At 36.8% G+C, this 19,655-nt stretch overlaps 1 protein-coding gene across 1 annotated transcript; it reads right to left on the reverse strand.

Moving 5' to 3' along the window:
• Nucleotides 1–14,295: 14,295 nt before the first annotated feature.
• On the reverse strand, nt 14,296–14,766 carry LOC128115374 (60S ribosomal protein L23a-like). Its single transcript, XM_052745968.1, has one exon. The coding sequence runs from the start codon at nt 14,764–14,766 to the stop codon at nt 14,296–14,298; it is 471 nt and encodes a 156-aa protein (XP_052601928.1).
• Nucleotides 14,767–19,655: the final 4,889 nt, after the last annotated feature.

Genomic DNA, 19,655 nt, shown 5'->3' on the forward strand with positions numbered 1-19,655 from the left:
CATTGGGCAGAGCAGTGGGACTGAAGGGCTTGGTGAGACAAATTTAGTGCTTAAATATTCCTTCAAACTTGAGATTGACTCTGGCATAAGTGTGGAATAAAGCATATCTTTAGAGGAATGTGTGCAGTTTTCACAGAAAGAAAAGGAAAAATGCTAGAGATGATTGAACCAGAACCCATTTCAGCAAAAACACATACACTAGATTGTGATTTGAAAGCTCAAATACCAATGTCTTTGGTTATTTAGGAGAAATAGAAATAGATGTCTTGCTTTGTTCTTCTGGTTTTTCTTTTTCTTTTTTTTTTTTTTTTGGTTTTTCGAGACAGGGTTTCTCTGTGTAGCTTTGCACCTTTTCCTGGAACTCACTTGGTAGCCCAGGCTGGCCTCGAACTCACAGAGATCCACCTGGCTCTGCCTCCCGAGTGCTGGGATTAAAGGCGTGCGCCACCACCGCCTGGCTGCTTTGTTCTTCTGAAGGAAGACAACTGTTCAGTTTTTACTCACGGTTTTAAAGTATTTCTACCATTCTCAGGTTTCTGAATGTTTACCAGATATTTGAACCTCAGATGCTTCCAAATATTCAAATTTATCTGAGAATTTTATACATCTAAGGAGATATATAAACTGTGCAAATGAATTGTGTGTTATTTTTCAAAATAATATTAAAATATGCTTATGCTATTGTTATGGGGTACCCACCAGAGATGACCACTCAGACACAGTCTATAGCAAATTGAAAGTATTTATTCCAGTTATCTAGGACAACCCTCAGATGTTTGGGGACCCATTTAGAGCAAGAGGCTTTTAAAGGCAAACTTACATCCTGGTATCTTGCTATGCACGCATAAGCAAGCAGATTAACGGAAGCTAAGATAAGATAGCTAGAGCATCTTGACCTTGGGTTCTTAGAATAGAGTTGGGTAATTTTCCATGAGATTCTCCATTAAAAAGATCAAATTCTAGTTAACCTAAATGGCCTCAGCAAGAATCCAAGGTAGAAAAATCCCTGCACTGCTGTGCCCTGTTACACTATGAAGGATCATCCTTGGTTAACATTGTATGGTGATTTCCTCCAAATTGCAACCTTCCCTCCTGGAAATGGGAAGGTATAAGACTCAAGAGGTAAACAAAATGTCACATGTGTAGGAAAGTGAAAACTTGGAAAATTCTTGAAGGTCCATCTCCAGCTTTATAGAAAGAGCTTTAACAACTACTAGAAGAGGAGACTCTGACCACCAGTCAAGCTGTTAAGCTCCTATAAATAGCCCCAATAAAATCTCACGGGTTCACCAAGTTGACCTATGGCACAATCATTGCTTTTGTCTGACATGGGTCCCATTCCTGGGGTGAGTGAGTGAGTGTGTGTGTGTGCACAAGTGTGTATGTGTGTAAGTTGCTTCTCTCCAAAAAATTCTGTCAGACAGCAGTTACTGAAATTTATGCAGAAAGAAATTTTAGATTTGGGGCTGGATTGTCCTGTGCTAGGATCTTTCCAAGCAGGGGCTGTGTAAAGTGATAACATGGAAACTTCTGACCTCTATTCCATAGCCCTACAGCAGAAAAGCCATCTCCCTGCCATGACCTCACAGTATGTAACACTAACTATTGCCAATACCATTGTGCAGGTCTTGTATAGGCCACCATGTTATTGAGATTGTATGGGTGCGTCATAACTGTCATGTCTAAAAGATACTTTTTCACACCAGATTTCCTGGTCTTCTGCTTGGTAAAACCTTTCTGACCTCCTTTCTGTGATGTTCCCTGAGCCTTGAGAGTAGAGGTTGTGTTGTAGATTTATCAATTGGGGCAAAATACATGACACTTATTCTCTTTGTTCTGACCAGTTTTGGAATTTCTGTGGTGGTCTCTGCCTGTCACACGCACACACACACACACACACACACATACACACACACACACACACAAAAAAAAAACAACAAAACAAAACAAAACAAAAAAAACCCCCACAAACCCAGCTTATTTGACGATTAAAATATACTTACTTGTGGATACAAGGACAAATACTTATAAGCAATTGGGAATTATACTGTGTTTAGTGATGTGATAGCAGTATGTTTTCCTCCAGGGTCTGTGACTTCACCAGCTGTAGGTAGTTGCCTAGGTTTTCTAGTACTAGGTGTGAATTCTCTACTATTAAGCAGGGCTTATGTCTAACTAGGCAGCTGCTGGTTACCTTTAAGATAAAAGTGCCACTATTATATCTTAGGATATCTTTCCTAACCAGTCACTGTTATGGTTCTCAGGCTTAGGGATAGGTAGGACTATTGATTGCTTTTCCCCTAGACAGCTCAGCTCACACAGTACCTTCAGATACTATGAGAGCTAATCCTCAGGAAGAAAACTTACAGGTAAGTTCTAGCTAGATTCCTCCAAGTGCTGTGTCCAAAGTGTGTGATATGTTTAGCAATAGTTCTGGGAAGCAACAGGGGCAATGACAGTAATGTAAATTTGTTTTGTGTTTCTCTTGAACTCCTCTAATCAACAACCCAAAGAGAGATTTCCCATGCCTGACACTGGGCAGTGCCTCTTTAGGGGGTGGAGTCATTATAGCTCGCTCTCTATATATACATGAATAATATATGTATATATATATAATTTTATTCACATGAGTGTTTTGTTTGTATATATGTCTGTGTACCATATATGAACTTGTTGCCTGAAGAGGCCAGAAGAGGGCATTGGATCCTCTGGAACTGGAATTACAGATAGTTGTGAGCACACATGTGGTGTGGGTGCTGGGAATCAAATCTTTGGAAGAGTAGAAAATTCTCTTAACTGCTGAGCCATCCCTCTAGCCCCCTGTATACTAACTTTTAAGTAAGTTCATAAAGATAGTTTTTCCATGGCTTTTCAAGATATCCTTATGGTTATTTATCTGTCTTCTTATTTCTAACTCTGTATTCCCCTTACTCTTCCTCCCCAGTTAAAGTATCCATGTTTTTCCCATTTTCTACTCATAGCACATACGTCATATTATCTCCCTCTATAGAGTCTTGTCAACTCTGTCAATAGTTTCTTTCTACTTTCCTGGCTTCTATGGTTGCTTAGGTTATATACTTAACTCTAAAGACTCATAAGTAAAATCCAAAAATAAGAGAGAGTATGCATTTTTTGAGGTTGGGTCACATTGCTTAATATTATACTTGCCAGATCCAACCATTTACCTGACATGTTCATGATTTTATTTTTCTTTACAGTTAAATAGTATTCCATATTGCACATGTACAACATTTTCCTTATCCATACATTACTTGAAGGACATTTAGAGTATTTCTATTTTCCAGCTATTGTGAATAGAGCAGCAATGAAAGTAGATGAACAAGTATCTGTAGAACAGGATGCATATTCCTTTGGGAATATATCAATGAGTGGTATAGTGGGATTACATAGTAGATCTACTTTTAGCTTTTCAAGAATTCTCCACAGTGATTTCCAGAATAGCTGGACCAGTTTGCAATGTCACCAACAGTGAATGAGTATTTCCCTTTTCCAACAAACTAAGCAGCATTTGTTATCAGTTGTTTTCTTGATTTTAGTTATTCTGACTGGGGTGTGATGAAATTACAAATTACTTTTAGTATGCATTTCCGTAATTGTTAAGAATGTTGCCTTAATTAGGGTTACTATTGCTGTGATGAAACACAATGATCAAATAAATTGGGGAGAAAAGGGTTTATTTGTCTTACTCTTCCACATCACAGTTAATAATCAAAGGAAGTCAGGACAGGAACTCAAGCAGGGCAGGAATTTGGAGGCAGGAACTGATGCAGAGATCATGGACGAGTGTTGCTTACTGGCTTCCTCCCCATGGCTTGCTCAGGCAGTTTTCTGATAGAAATCAAGACCAGCAGCCCTGCTATGGAACAATCTTTTTGTATAATATGAATATGCATTACTGTCATTGGTTAATAAAGAGCTGATGTGCCAATAAGGAAGCAAGAATTTTCAGGGTAGAAGAATGCTGGGAAGGAGAAGGACAAAGTCTGAGGAGTTGTGGGAGATGCAGAAGAAGCAGGAGATAAACCTGCAGTTGAAAGAAGGTACTGCCACATGGCAGAGGATAGATAAGAAATATGTGTTAATTTAAAATGTGTTAGCTAGGAACAAGCCTGAGCTATTGGTCATGCATTTATAATTAATATTAAGTCTCAGTGTCATGATTTGGGAGCTAGCAGGAGGGCCAGGAAAATCCACCTACACAGCCCAGGCATGGCACCACCCACAATGGACTGGGCTTTCCCCCATCAATCACTAATTATGAAAATGCTCCACAGATTTGCCTACAGTATGATCTTATGAAGACATTTTCCCAAATGATGTTCCCTCCTCTCTGATGACTCTTGCCTGTGTTAAGTTGATGTAGAATTATCCAGCACAGATATTAAACAACTTAAAAATTTCTTCTTACAAGTTTTATTTCTTCTTTTAAAAACACTCTGTTCATATCCATATACCATTTTTAATGGGAGTTGCTTTTAATTATTTGTTTTTGAGTTCTTTGTATAGTCTGGATATTAATCCTCTGTCAGCTATATAGCTGACAAAAATCATCTCCCATTCTGTGATCTTCCTCTTCAATTGGCTATTTCTTTTGCTATAAAAGGGGTTTTTAGTTTTATGCTGTCTTATTTATCAATTGTTGGCCTTGATTATTCAGAAAGTCCTTTCCTACACTTACATCTTGTAAGGTACTATCTTTATTTTCCAAATTTTTGTTTGATAAATTGTGTGTGTGTGTGTGTGTGTGTGTGTGTGTGTGTGTGTGTGTGTGTGTGTGTGTGTGTGTGCAGGATGCCAGGTATGGCTCTAATTTCATTTTTTCGCATTTGAGTTTTTCCAGTACTGTCCGCTAAAAGTGTTTCATCCTATCCCTTTCTTTTGCAAGCCTCTTCTCATCAGGATGAAAGAGAGAGAGAGAGAAAGAGAGAGACAGAGAGACAGAGAGACAGAGACAGAGAGTCAGAGAGACAAAGAGTGAGAGAGACAAAGACAGAGAGAAACACAGAATCAGAACGTACATTATATTGTAGATAATGGATGTAGAGAAAATTATTCAATTTAATTTTCTCCCAATTTAAGTGTCCTTGATTTCCAATAATTTGAATCAAATGAAACAAAACCAAGTAGAAAAAAGCAAGCCCACATTGCCCAGGTGACTAGCTCATTTTAATTGAGATCTTATTTCCAAAACAACAGCCTTCTGTACAAAGCAATGAAGGGAAAAAAGAACCTTTAAAATACAAGAAAACGTGAATTTGGGAAAACTAGACAATGTTGAGAGGTAGAGCACATATGGATAAAGGGGATAAAAGAAATTTCAGTAAGAGGTGGAAGAAAATAAAAACAGGAAAGGGGGACAGAAGCAATGAAGGGAATGTCGTAGAACTCAAAGAATATTTATTTATCTGACTTTGAGTGGTCAGTAACACTTGCATCAAAACCATAGTGTTCAGTGTGGTCACATCCACTGAACATAGAAAACAAATTATGTGCATAATATTTTAGGATAAAAATGAAAAGACAGAAGTTGACAATTTGTTGACAATTAAATAGTAATGTATATTCTTCTGGGTAGAACTACAGTATGTCTAACATTTCAGAACATCAGATTTTGGCAACTCTGGAGTAATAAGACAAATTCATTTTGTGTGTTTAAATAACATGAATGTGTTTGCCAAAGTAAAATATCAATCTTTATTCATTTAAAGAAAATGAAAGCTTGAACCTATGATTCAAATATAAAGACATTCTTCTATATATATTCCTTAAAGTTCATAGTTCATAGTTCCTAGCAATGTTATATCCTGCCAGGAACTCCAGACTATATAGAGTTTTGTTAGAACTGCAAAAGGAACAAATAGGCTGTGTTATATTATAGAAGATTTTTATAAATTTATTTCATCTAAATTAAACTACTCCTTTATTATAAACAATGAATAAGTTTATGGATTATTAGAGAACATTACACTCATGTATAGAGCTTTGGATCATCAAACTGGAGTTTTATAAGATTCTTACAGACACTCATGAAGTTCTTAAGACAAGGAATATTTCCTAGATTTTAAGGATGGAGAAATTGAAGCTCAGTACCTTGACTTGTGTAATGAGTTTTCTCTGTTCCACCACCCAGCTCTCAAATAATGACATGGACACTTATTATAAATTATAAAATCTTGGCCTACAGTGTAGGCTTGTCCCATTATCTCTTATAACTTAAATTAACCTATTTCTATTCATCTACGTGTTGCCCCATACTCATGGCTTTTACTTTTTCTCCTACACATCTTGCTCCTTCTGCGTCTTCCTGGCAACTGAGTCCTTCTTCTTCTCAGAGCTCTCTCTGTCCAAAAGTCCCTGACGCCTCCTACTTAGCTATTCCCTATTTACCTTTTTATTAAACCAGTCACAGTGGCATAACTTTACACAGTACAGTGTAGTCAAATATCTCACAAAATTTCCCCCTCTTTGTCTGAGTAAAAAGGAAAGGGTTTGAATGCTAACACAGTAAAACTATATACAATATTGAGTAAGAATTACATTTACAATGTCCAGTCCATTTGCATTTGACAAATTCAGAGAAAATACTCCATTATTAATCCTATCTTGGTGAGACCAAAGTTTTGTACCTAATTTACCTTCTATCATAACTAAGGAAAACTAAATCTATAACTATGTAGTCTTTGACTCCATCAAAGACACCAGAGCAAGCAGAGCAAGCAACTTCCAAAACTAAATCTATAACTATGTAGTCTTTGACTCCATCAAAGACACCAGAGCAAGCAGAGCAAGCAACTTCCAAAACTAAGAAATGACAGAGACATCTGAATGCCTAGACAGTCACCCCAAGGTTCCTCTATAATGTTGGGGCATCCATCTTTGGCCTGCAGGCCTAAAATTTTTGACAGGCTTTACTGTGAAGCAGGAATTTTGAAGGATTGTTCTGCCTTGTCTTGGCAAAGTTCAGTGGTTGCCTTGTTTTGTGTCCTGCTTGTCCAAATTGGACAGCATACACTTAGCAGTCAAGGACAGAGCAGTTTCTTGCCCAAATGGTTAGCTTTTGACACAAAGAAAGCAAACTCCATATGGAGGTTCTTTGATGCTCATCATCTTTTTTTGAAGTAAATTGGTGCTACCAGGAGCAGATGTATCTTACTATTCATGAAAAGCCATATGTTATTAAAATATTTTAAATAACATATTATGGCTTTGCAGTGTTTGAAGACCACCTATCTAAAATATACCTCTCTTTGACCTTGAAAACATACCTACCATGACATTAAGTTTGTTATAGGTAACTAACTACTAATGTGCATTTCTTTATTATCCTCAATAGTTTGTAATAATTGCTGTGGGATGGTCTGTATGTCAAATGTGTTGCTGATTGGTCAATGAATAAATCACTGATTGGTCAGTGGACAGGCAGGAAGTATAGGCGGGACTAACAGAGAGGAGAATTGAGAGAACAGGAAGCTGGGTGAGGGAGACACTGCCAGCCGCCATCAGGACAAGGAAGATGTAAAGTACCAGTAAGCCACAAGCCACGTGGCAAGGTATAGATTAATAGAAATGGATTAATTTAAGCTGTAAGAACAGTTAGCAAGAAGCCTGCCATGGCCATACAGTTTGAAACCAATATAAGTCTCTGTGTTTATTTGGTTGGGTCTGAATGGCTGTGGGACTGGCAGGTGTCAGAGATTTGTCCTAGCTACAATAATAGTTTTCAAGGACTAGAAATTTACATTACATTATTAAATGAACTTCATAGGTACAATACTTTAAACAAGAGTAGAAGAAACATATGTGTACAGTATGTTCTAACATTTATAACCTTAAATTTGTATCAATATACAAAATTCTATCCCAATATAAAATATTTGAGACTAGTGGTTATTCAAAAGTAGACTTAACAATCCACCCTTTTATCCCATCATTTCGATACTATATCCTCCTTTTTCCTTTTAGAAAGATATCCTTGAATCTAATCTTCTGTGTTTCACTTTCTCTCTGACCATGACCAATAACAATGTGTAACCAATCTTGCTAGATGATGATAAACATTAATAACCCACTAATTGACCAAAAACCACCCACCCCACTGCTTGGGAATGTGGACATATTGTTCTCTAAACTGCTTCCTGTTGACTGAGAGTGAGGACATCTTTGAGGGTCCCTGAGAAAATTAGGATAATGGTCAAGTCCTGGAAGAGCTAGTTGTAGCATTTGTTGTCCAGTATCTGTGCAATGGGAAAGCACAAAGCTTACCTGCATTCCTGGCTAGAATAGTTTGTGAGGCTGGACCATCTCAGTCAGCAGTCTTGAAGATGTTCTGGATGCAGAACTCTGAGGAAATTGCAACAGAGGCACTCTGAGATCCTGGATCACCTGAGCCATCCATTTTTATTGATGTCTAGTCTGCTTGCTCTGAAAACATACAAACTTTTAAAGGTAACATATATATCTGTATTGACACAAATATGGACTGACTATGCACTGGACATAAGCCAGCCAAAGGCGATTTTTTGTTTTATGTTTGAGCAGGTAAGATATATGTTACCTGTCTAATAGTTTCACTGTTTTTTTTTATGTCTGTAGTCAGGATTTTCAGGGGTCTCCACTGATCAAATCTGATCTCTATCAACCATGAAAGCTTGAATGAATCTACTACCTTTCATTTTCTGTGGAAACAAAGCATAACCTCTTCCCCAACACGACATATTTTTTTACTTCCATTTTGAAGTTAAGACATTTTTAAAACATGTAGGTTGGTTTAATTTAGCAATTTCCATAATCCAATGTCTCTCAGCAACTATTTTTTGCTTATCAGCAATCAAAAAATTTAAAGTCAATAAGACACCATATATATATGTATATATATATATACACATATATATATATGTATATATATATATATACACATCCATACTCTTTGTGTATTTTCCATTTTTATGTGGCTTATCCTTTTTATATTATTGTATTCTCTCTTTAAAGACTTTATCTTATTATTTGCAAACTATCTTTTTATGATTGTATATACCCATTTTTTAAGCCTAAGCATGATTTTTAAACACAGTGTAACCTGTTTAGAGGTTTATTCTGTCTGGATATGTCTTTACAGAGCATCTGCAGTGTTCTCTGATCATGTGAAACAAATCTTAAACTGCTAAGTCTGCTGCCATGCAGCTCAGCTTAGTGCATGGTGCTAGTGGCTGGCTCCAGACTTCATGCAGAGGCCAGTAGCTGTGTCTCTGTACTCCACCAAGCCTGCCTAAGAGACTGTGGCTCTGAACTCTGTTTTTTCTTTTTGAGATTTCTCAGGCCTTATGTGAATATAGTGGTGAGACATTCAGTGCCATATGTAACAAGTCTTCCAGACAGGTCCCAAATAATGACACAGATACTTATTATTAATTGTAAAAGCTTGGCCTTAGCTTAGGTTTGTTCTTAACTAGTTCTTGTAACTTAAATTAAGCCATATTTTTTAATCTACATTCTTCCATGTGCTTGTTACCTCATATCCATTTTGCCCATCCTGCTCTCTCTCCATCTGGCTGGTGACTCCACCTTTCTTCTTCCCAGAAATCTCTCTGTCCAGAACTCACTGCTATACCTCCTGCCTAGCTATTGTCTGTTTAACTTTTTATTAAACCAATCACAGTGACATATCTTTACACAGTGTAATCAAATATCTTGCAACAGACTTGACTTGTGCAAGATCATAAGAATTTGTAACTTAAACTCAGATCTCCCAAATACAAGTTTTTCCATTAACTATACTGTTCCCCAAACTAGGGAAAACACAATTCATGAGACTACACTGAATGTGATCATTGAAAAACCTTAGCAGAAGATTTAGAAGATGTTCTAGGAGATACTCCAGTGATTTAGGAAAATCTGACACCTTTCCACCTCTTGGTCATTGCATTTCTGAATGCTTTATACACCAGAAATCTTTGACCATTAACAGCTTGTAGCAGTTCTTCCCTCGGTATGCAATAGGTATTTGAGAAATATGTATTTAATTCAATGGGATTATTATTTATAATCAATCTGATAAGATGTTAGTGTTTCTATTTACCTTTTGAATTGATGGACAGATTCAATAATTAAGGGATGCACTATGTTAAAACCACCAAAGGTGCATCAATTTCATTGATCTGCTTTTTTTCAGGAGTGTGCTATAAAGCCTTTCCTTCTGTTAACTTCAGCCAGCTTGTCATGCAATCAAGAATATAATTGTAAGGTATTATAGGTTTCAAAATCTATTTATTGATTTGCGCCCATAAAATTAAAACTAACTAAAATAACATTTTGAAATAAATATCTGTGTGACAGGTATTTGTGTTATATGCAGATTCGAAGGAATACGCAGGTTGGATGCAAAAGTCTGTATATGTATGTATTTAATTTTCTCTAATACATGCAAAAACTACTAAAATCAAATTCAGAACCATGAATTTTCTATTACTATTATTCGATTCTATTTCTTTTTTTCCATTTTTAAATAGGCAAACATATAAATCAATTGTTTTTCTTGAAATATACTATTGGGCTAATTCAAGGTATTTAATTTGAAATATAAAACACTAATTTTGCAGGAAATATTCTAAAACAGGGCCTGGTTGTTCATAGGTCATGCCATATTTGTATTCCTGGCCACCACAGGAGATCAGAAAGTCTCAAAATACTAAATTTGTTGTCTGTAGAGAAGCTCATAAAAATAATGGCTTCTGAAGTATCTTGGACAAAAAAGATAGTTCCAGATGTTGTCCATGTCTAGCATATTTGCTAAAATGGAAATAAAATAAAGGAAAATCTGTAAACTAACAGAGGAATTAATCCTGAACCATTTTTTTCAAAGACATGCTCTATTAGCTACCTTTCTTATTACTGTGACAAAATACTTGACAGAAACCATCTAGGGGAAGAAGGATTTATTTGGAATCACAGTTTTAGAGACTTTAGTAGACGGTTATTTTGTTCTCTGTTTCTGGGACCTTGGTAAGGCAGACCAAATCTTGGCAGTGTATTGGGGTGTGTGAATGAAGAGAGTGTTCATCTCATGGTGGATAGGAAGCAGAGGATAGGAGAAGAGGCCAGAATAAGATAAGGTAACTTTCCCAAAGCATCCTTGGTGAATAACTTCTTCTAACTAAGCCATACTTCCCAAAGATTTCAGTCAGACTTCCTGAGACAGCACCACCATCTGGAATGAAACATTTAAAATATGAGCCTGTGAGGGACATTTCACATACAGATCATATGTATCAACTTTGTGTTGCTTTTGGCACCACATGTTATACTATTCACATAACTTTATAGACTAATTTTATTGTTTTAATTATGCGTGTGTGTGTGTGTGTGTGTGTGTGTGTGTGTGTGTGTGTGTGTGTGTGTGTCTGGTTACATGAATGTAGTAGTTATCTGCAGAGGCTCAAGGAAGGTCTCAGATCTCCCTGGATCTGGTAACAGGCAGTTATAAACCTCTTGATGTGGGTGCTGGGAATTGAACTTGTTTTCCTCTGGAAGAGCAGGACATTCTCTTAACTGCTTAGACAGCTCTCTATTCCTATAATGTTATAATTTAATGTCAATATTTTTATTGCCATTGAAGTAGCTTAATGAAAGCAGGGATCCTAGTTAACTGGTTCCCAATTTTATTTTTAACATCAAAAATTATGCATAGCATGAAATAGATACCTGCTGAGTGAAAAAAATCTGAATTAAGAGAGTAGGTTTAAATTTAGAAGACTGCTTCAAATATATACAGAAAACACAAATATACAAACAAGGATTGAAATAAAATGCTTTTTACAGAAAAGAATGGCCTTTGTTAGCAGAAATGAATATATTAAGGAATACATAGCTGTTGACATCCTCATGTTGGGAATGGTCAGTTCATCAATATGGAATATATTTAATGGTTGGTTCAAAAGTCAACCTTCCAGATACAATGTCTGAAAAAAATATAGAGATCATGTTGATAGAACAGAGAACCTCCACAGAAAGAAATCAAAAGTTGGAGACTGAGTAAGAGACTGACACCAAAGGTCAGATGCAATAAGGCAATTCATAGCATGTTGTCCCATTTTTGTAGTCTTTGAACAGCCAATTCATTTTCAGGAGTTCTCAGGAGACCAGTGAACATAATAGTAGATATTTTGACTGAGATAGAAGTGTGTGAGAGTGTGTGTGTGTGTGTGTGTGTGTGTGTGTGTGTGTGTGTGTGTGTGCTGATGTGTTTAGATGATGTAGAAACATTTCTACATTTCAATAAGTCATAGGTACCTCACTGTCCTTTACAAGCATATCATCCAGGAGAGTTTTTCTCTGTCTGAAGAATTATAGTTTCAATGAAAGGAGAAACTATGATGCCTCTGTGGTAGGTCTAAGAAACACCAGACAGTGTTGCTAACAAATCAAAATGAGACTTAGAGCAATAACCAAGTTTTCTGGGAGGTAAAACAATGATGTGGGAGGAGGCGTTTTGGATTCTGAGTCAATTTTATAGAGCAGTAGTCATATCACACCTCACTGGAGACCAAACCGCTACAAATGCTTTTCTTCTGCTTTTATAAAAAAGAGGTAAATTAGCAAATCATAGTTTAGTTATTTAAGGCTTTTGAGGAAAAGAACTCTTGGCTTTGGTACTCATAACATCTTAGCAGCTAAATCTATTTCATCATGTTTTTGATGATGGTAACTGAGTAAGGAGACAACATTAAATAAAAATTATATTTCATATAATCTAATCGAGGTTAATGTATTTTAGGTATGTGCCAGTTTGGGAAAAATAAACAGGAAATTTAAATACAACATTGATCCTTACAGGATTATATCCATCCACGTTATCTGGAAATCCAATTGGCCAAGCCCCAGTCTTTCTATATGATCTATGTATATCACTGCCTGTAGACCAGGGATTAGCAAAACAGTGGCTTTAGCTCAAATGATGGAAATGCACCAATTTCAGTTTATACTCTCACAATTATACAACTTTATTCCAGACAGTAAAGCATAGGGATCTCATCACAAAGTAGAGAGAGAAAAACATAGTCTTACTATTTTGGAGCATATATCTATATCTGTATCTATAATGAGATCTGTGATCCTAGACTCTTACCCAACATAACCTCACAAATATCTTAGCCAAAACCATATTTTAATAGAGCACCTGCTAGTAAGATCCCCTTCATTAAATAATGGTAGGAACAACCCAATTTATTGTTGTGATCTTTACTACATATTTTCTAATAATACCGTAGGCAATTTCTCCATTCCATTTTCATATGGGGCCATTATTTGCAACTATTTTTAAAAAGAAGAAACATTCTTAGCATGTGCTGAGATGAATTCTGTCCATTGTTACAGTGTTTGTAGTTTGTGAGATGAACATTCCAAACAAGTAAATGTAGTGGGAACACATTTCCCAGGGAACTACTGGCCCAGAGTCAGTGCCACTTGATGCTAGAAAGCTACTGAATAAGCCACTTTGATTCTGTGATCTTCCTTTTGAGCCAGCATGTGTATCTCCTGCACAGAATGGAAGGAAAACAAGATGATTTTTAAGAGCTGTCACTTTACAATTATTCATAACATTAATTCTGATTTGCCTAATTGCCAGTGAAGTACATTTATCTAGTATTTTTCTAGAATATTTTTTTCATATTATGGATTCTACATAATGCTCTCCTGACTGTTTCAGTGCATCCTCAATTAGAAAAAAATGAAATAGCTGTGGATCTGGTAATCCCACATTTGGAAAGGTGCTCACTCCCCAGTGCCTAAGTCAGTTATAATATATTTTATTGATATTATTCCCAGAATCTAGGACTTAAACTTTCCAAACTCTCCACTAAAAGGGAGAATGAAGCGTTTATATGTTCATTCACTTAGCACTTATGCTGCACTTGATTTAGTCTTGAGGCCTGTAGTTTTCAACTCTTTAATGTTTTAATCATGCACTCTTTATTGACACACTTTTAGGTTCCTTTCCTGATACACTCCAATATGCTTCCTTCGGTGTTCTGAAAGTCTTCTTCCTTCTAAATCAGTTTGGGCATAGAACGAAAACAAAGGTGACTAGCTAATGAAGTGTTCATGTAGATTACCTGTAATTCTTACCACAGGTACAATGTTTTCTATGAGTAGTCAGAAGCAATTTGACTAATATACTAATAGTGACATTTTCTGTCTAGACAACATGAAAGGACTTTGGAAACTTTTTTTTTTTTTATGGTGAAAAAGTATATTTAGAATTAGCCAGCTGGACTCAGTTTAGATGATCTCAATTTTGTTGGCAACATCCAGAGCATCATAGTCAGGCACCAACCGAACATACACCTTCTTTTCTCCATCAGGCCTTATTAGGGTGTTGACTTTGGCCACATCGATGTCATAGAGTTTCTTCACAGCCTGTTTGATCTGGTGCTTGTTGGCCTTGACATCCACAATGAACACAAGTGTGTTATTGTCTTCTATCTTCTTCATGGCTGACTCAGTGGTCAGGGGGAATTGGATGATGGCATAGTGGTCAAGCTTGTTTCTCCTGGGCGCGCGCTTTTGAGGATATTTAGGCTGCCTCCTGAGCCGGAGGGTCTTGGGCCGCCTGAACGTGAGTGACGTGTGGATCTTCTTCTTTTTGTGGCTGTGGACGCCTTTCAGCACTGCCTTCTTGGCTTTCAAGGCCTTCTCTTTGGCTTCGGCTTTGGGAGGGGCAGGAGCTTCCTTCTTTGCTTTCGGCGCCATCTTGACAAAAAGGAGGACTTTGGAAACTTAACTCAGCTGAAGTAGGCCTTGTGTGGCATATCAAACCACACACATAGAAGATGTGAGGCAAATGAAGAAAATACATGGTTAGTTTTCTTAGATGGCTTGGCAGATGTGGGCAGTTTGGCAACAAGGGATGCTTACAATCCACCAAGTCGATGATTGCAAGGGTAATGTATGATTGATTAAGTGCAGTGGCTCTCAACCTTCCCAATGCTGCAACCATTTAATATAGTTCCTCAGGTTATGGTGACCTACAACCATACAATTATTGGTGCTGTTACATCATAACTGTAATGTTGCTACTATTATGAATCATAGTGTAAGTATCTGTGTTTTACAGTGGTCTTAAGCACCCCAAAGTGGTCATGACCCACAGGTTGAGAACCACTTCACTAGATCCTGAAACTTTACATCATATCTATTATGGTCTGAAATTTCATCTAATACGGTTCAATACTATAAAGAGGTAGAGACTTTAGGAGGTAGTTGAGGCATGATTGGAACTCTCATGAAGAATGTGGTTGAGATAGTCCCTGCTACCATGTGAAGATACAGCCTCAAGGCACTGTCTATGAAGCAGAGAGTGAGCTGTTAATCAGTCACTGGACTTAAAACCTTAACATTGCAGTAGATGGTAACAGATACAGACACTCACCATTGGACAATACACAGAGAGTGGCTCATGGAACTCTGTGGAAGAGGAGGTAGAAAGATTTTAAGAGGCAGTGGACATGGAGGACACCAAGAAAACAAGGCTTTCTAAACACAGCAAGACTGATGCATATTTGAACTCACAGAGACTGTTGCAGCACACACTGGGCCTGCAAAGGTCCAAGCCAGATGGATTCCTAGTGCTGAGAACTTGAAGTGGGTGCAAACCCCCATCCCGAACCCAGGAGCTATCTCCAGGTGATAACCACCCTCAAATGAAAAATTAGTTTTCTCCAGTGGAGTCTCATTGAGGATACCAACCACTCTTAAGGGCAGACACCATGCCCAGGAGTAGTTGGTCAACACAAAACGAACTCAATGATATTTTTTCAGGTGTTTTGTTTGTTTATTTGTTTGTTTACCTCATAATGCTTTGTCTGGGCATTATTTTATTTTTTTCGTTCCTTCCTTCTTCCTTCTTTCCTTCCTCCTTCCCTCCCTTCCTTCCTTTCTTCCTCCCTTCCTTCCTTCATTCCTCTCTTCCTTCCTTCCTTCCTTCTTTCCCTCCTTTCTTCCTTCTTTCCTTCCTTCCCTTGCAGGTCTTTCATGTATATATTATGGTTTCTGGTGTTGCATTGTTAGATTTCTGCATGTGCCAACGTGTGTGTCTCTGCATATATATGTATTTCTTGTGCATTTCTTTGGCTCTTTTTCTCCTGGTAGTTTGTTTGCTTTGTCCTATCCTTGTTTTTTATTTTATTTTATTCCATTATTGTTTATAGATGCCTGTTTGTATCCTAATGATAGAGAAAGAAAGGAAGGATGTGAATTGAGGTGGGTGGAGAGTTAGAGAGGATCTGGGAAGAGTTGGAAGAGGAGAAACCATAATCAAATGTATTGTATAAAAAAATCTATTTTTGATTAAATAAACCTTAAATTGTACAGGTTCTGTTAATGGATATTGTTATTTATGTGAGAGTATTTAAATAGCAGAGTCACTGTCTGCAGTGGTATAGTTGCTTTTCTTTTTTCTTGTCTGCAATCAGCTTTTACATTAAATAATTTCCAGTGCTTTTTTTCCCATTTCATTTCCTACCTAAAATATATTGACTCATTGTTTATAATATTCTATCTGTAGTGTCTTTATAATCACCTTTTTGTACTCTTCATTTTTCGTTGGCTAAACTTGCTATAGTATTAAGTATTTTAGTGGTCTGTTCAAGGAAGTTGCTTTTGACATTTTTAATTTATTCAGTATTTCTTAATTACAATTTCATTAATTTGATATCTTTATCATTTCCTTTTTAAATTATTTGAGTTCTATATACCATTTCTAATTCCATCAATGTTTATTTAAAATGCATATTTTATTGTTAGTACTGTTCTAGTTTCACTCCAGGAATTTTGTTCTGTAATATCTCCATTGTAATTAACTGAAAATCTTTTCAAATTTGCATGTGTCTTTTTTCACCCCAAAATTGTTTACGATTCTGTTTTAATCTTTCTTAAGTTTGTTTTTAGGTTGTTATTAATTTCTAGTCTTTCCCCCCTTTAGCATTGTTAGACCATGGCCAGTTCTCTAGTTGTTTGGACTGTGTTTTTATATTTATAAGTTTCTTATAAAGTAAAATACATGCTTTCTAAATGTTACCTGCATGAGTTCTATTTCTAACCATTTGTCAAAGGTTAGCAACTATGGTCTCCAAATCTATAACCTAATTGAGGTGACCAAAAGAGGAAGACAAAAGAGAGCATGTAACCAAAACAGCTGGGTTATAAGGAAATGAGATGCTGAGGAAGGGAAGCCTATGAGCTGGAGAAGTTTAGGGTAGAAAGTGGAATTAAAAGAGCCAAGAAGAGCCAGTAGTCACAGTATCAAAAGGAGGCCATCATGTGCTTTGTTGCGTTAATAGGTACCACAGATATCCATTTGAACCTGGTATGTTTGCTTCTCTTTGTAATTATTTCAAGTATTACTTCATATATTGAAACTATATCATTAAATTTTATAGCTTCAGAATTATTCTGCGATCTGCTAAATTTCTCCATTTCATTATTGGGTAGTATCTCCCATAATCAGTAATGAATGAGTCTTTGAGGATGAGATATATTAATCTGATAAAGATGAGCTTACAAAATCTTTTATTTTGAATTATGTTAATATTTGCTCAATGATGTCCTTTCTCACTCGTTGTATACTTCATTGTTTTGTTCTTAAAAGTGCTTACGTTTTTAGAATGTGGTCTTAAAATAACCCATAGCTCTTTTTGTTTGGAATTTCTATAACATAAAAATATGACAACTTACAATTTTGGTGTTTACTAAAATATTGGGATTTGATTTCTTTTTTTTTTTAATTTATTTTGCAATACAATTCAGTTCTACATATCAGCCACGGATTCCCTTGTTCTCCCCCCTCCCGTCCCCCTCACCTTCCCCCCAACCCCCCCCCCCCATTCCCATCTCCTCCAGGGCAAAGCCTTCCCCACAGACTGAGGTCAACCTGGTAGACTCAGTCCAGGTAGGTCTAGTCCCCTCCTCCCAGGCCGAGCCAAACAATCCTGCATAGGCCCCAGGTTTCAAACAACCAACTCATGCAATGAGCACAAGATCTGGTCCCACTGCCTGGATGCCTCACTTTGCTTTCTCCCATACTATTATATGGATTGATTTTTTTTCTGTGTTTCTCTTTTTCTCTATTCAGGTTTTGAGAATAATGTGCCTTTTTCCTTAGGTGATTGTCTTTATGTTTTTATTAGTTTATGTAAATCCACTAATTAATTTTGCTTAAATGTTTTGTTTTGGGATAATTAGAGATCCATGTACAATAGTAAGAATATAAAGTGCAGAAAACTGCATGTACTCTGTTGCAGTTTTTCCCAGTAATATTCTCTTCCAAAACAATACTGAAATATCATAATCATGATCTGAGGATGTAGCTCAGTGGCAGAGTATTTGCTAAGCTCACAGAAAGCCCCCGGTTTGATTCCTGGCTCCAAAAACAAAAACAAAACAAACAAACAAACAAAAACAATGGAGGGCTTTGCCAAGCCCAGTTCTGGGTCCCACAGCTAGCACTCTCTTCTTCCTTCTCTTGAAATGCCACACCATTGCTGTCTGAGGACCTACCCTACATAGTTTCCACAAGTGGAACTACCCCTGTCAGACCTCAAGCTGCTTCATTTGAGGAACAAACCAAGCCTTGTTCAGGTGTTAGCCAGACAGCACTATCTTCTTCCTCCCTCTCTAAGTCAAGCCACCACATTCTGAGGACCTATGGTGAGCTGCTGGCACATTCCAAAATATTACTTCCTTCTGCCTTCCCTTTGGAACTCAAACATTGTGAGTTATATATCCTTGTTGAGTTCTAGTTCCCAACACTGCACTGGGAATTTCCATCTTCTCTCTGGTACTCCAGCCTACATTTTCAAAGAACTGCTAGCCGCGAGGGTTCATTCATGAGGCAGAAATTGTACCTTGCTCTAGCTGAGTGAACTACAACTACTTCTGTATGGCCCCAGGACTGGACCTCAAACCCCACCTAGCAGAGCAAAACATGCAAGGAAATAGAAATCCAAATATCCACTCAATAAGGGTGGGACAGGTATTGATACCAAAAGCCAAACCAATGACTTGACCTCATATGCCCTAGTACCATGAGAAAATGCTACAAAATAAAACTGTATGCCTCCTCCAAAAACTAGTACTCTGTAGTAATGTCTCCTGAGGAAAGTACCCCAGACAGTGAACTCCAAATAACAATTATGAATTTGTTCAAAAATCTCAGAAAAGATACGAATAAATTTCAGAATGAAAACATAGAAAAAACAAATAAATAGTTGAATGAAATTAGGAAGACAACTCAGGATATGAAAATAGAATTCAATAAAGAAATATAAATTCTGAAGAAAATCAAAACTGAAGTGAATTTTGTAATGAAAAATTGGGGAAGTAAATAAAAAGTTCTGTGGAAAGACTCACCAATAAAATAGGTGATAGACTATCAGGGTTTAAAGACAAGGTAGAGGAATTGGATCACTCAAAGAAAATGATAAAAATTTAAAAACAACAGTGAGTATAAAATATAGGATTTTGAGAAACCACAAAAAAGAAAAAAACTATGAGTTATGAATATAGAAAAAGAAGTAATCCAGATTAAAGGCACAGAAAACATTGTCAACAAAATCACAGAAAATTTCCCAAATCTAGAAAAA

This window comes from Peromyscus californicus, unplaced genomic scaffold, assembly GCF_007827085.1.
Source record: "Peromyscus californicus insignis strain IS unplaced genomic scaffold, ASM782708v3 Scaffold_10__1_contigs__length_136768540, whole genome shotgun sequence".
NCBI classification, from domain to species: Eukaryota; Metazoa; Chordata; class Mammalia; order Rodentia; family Cricetidae; genus Peromyscus; species Peromyscus californicus.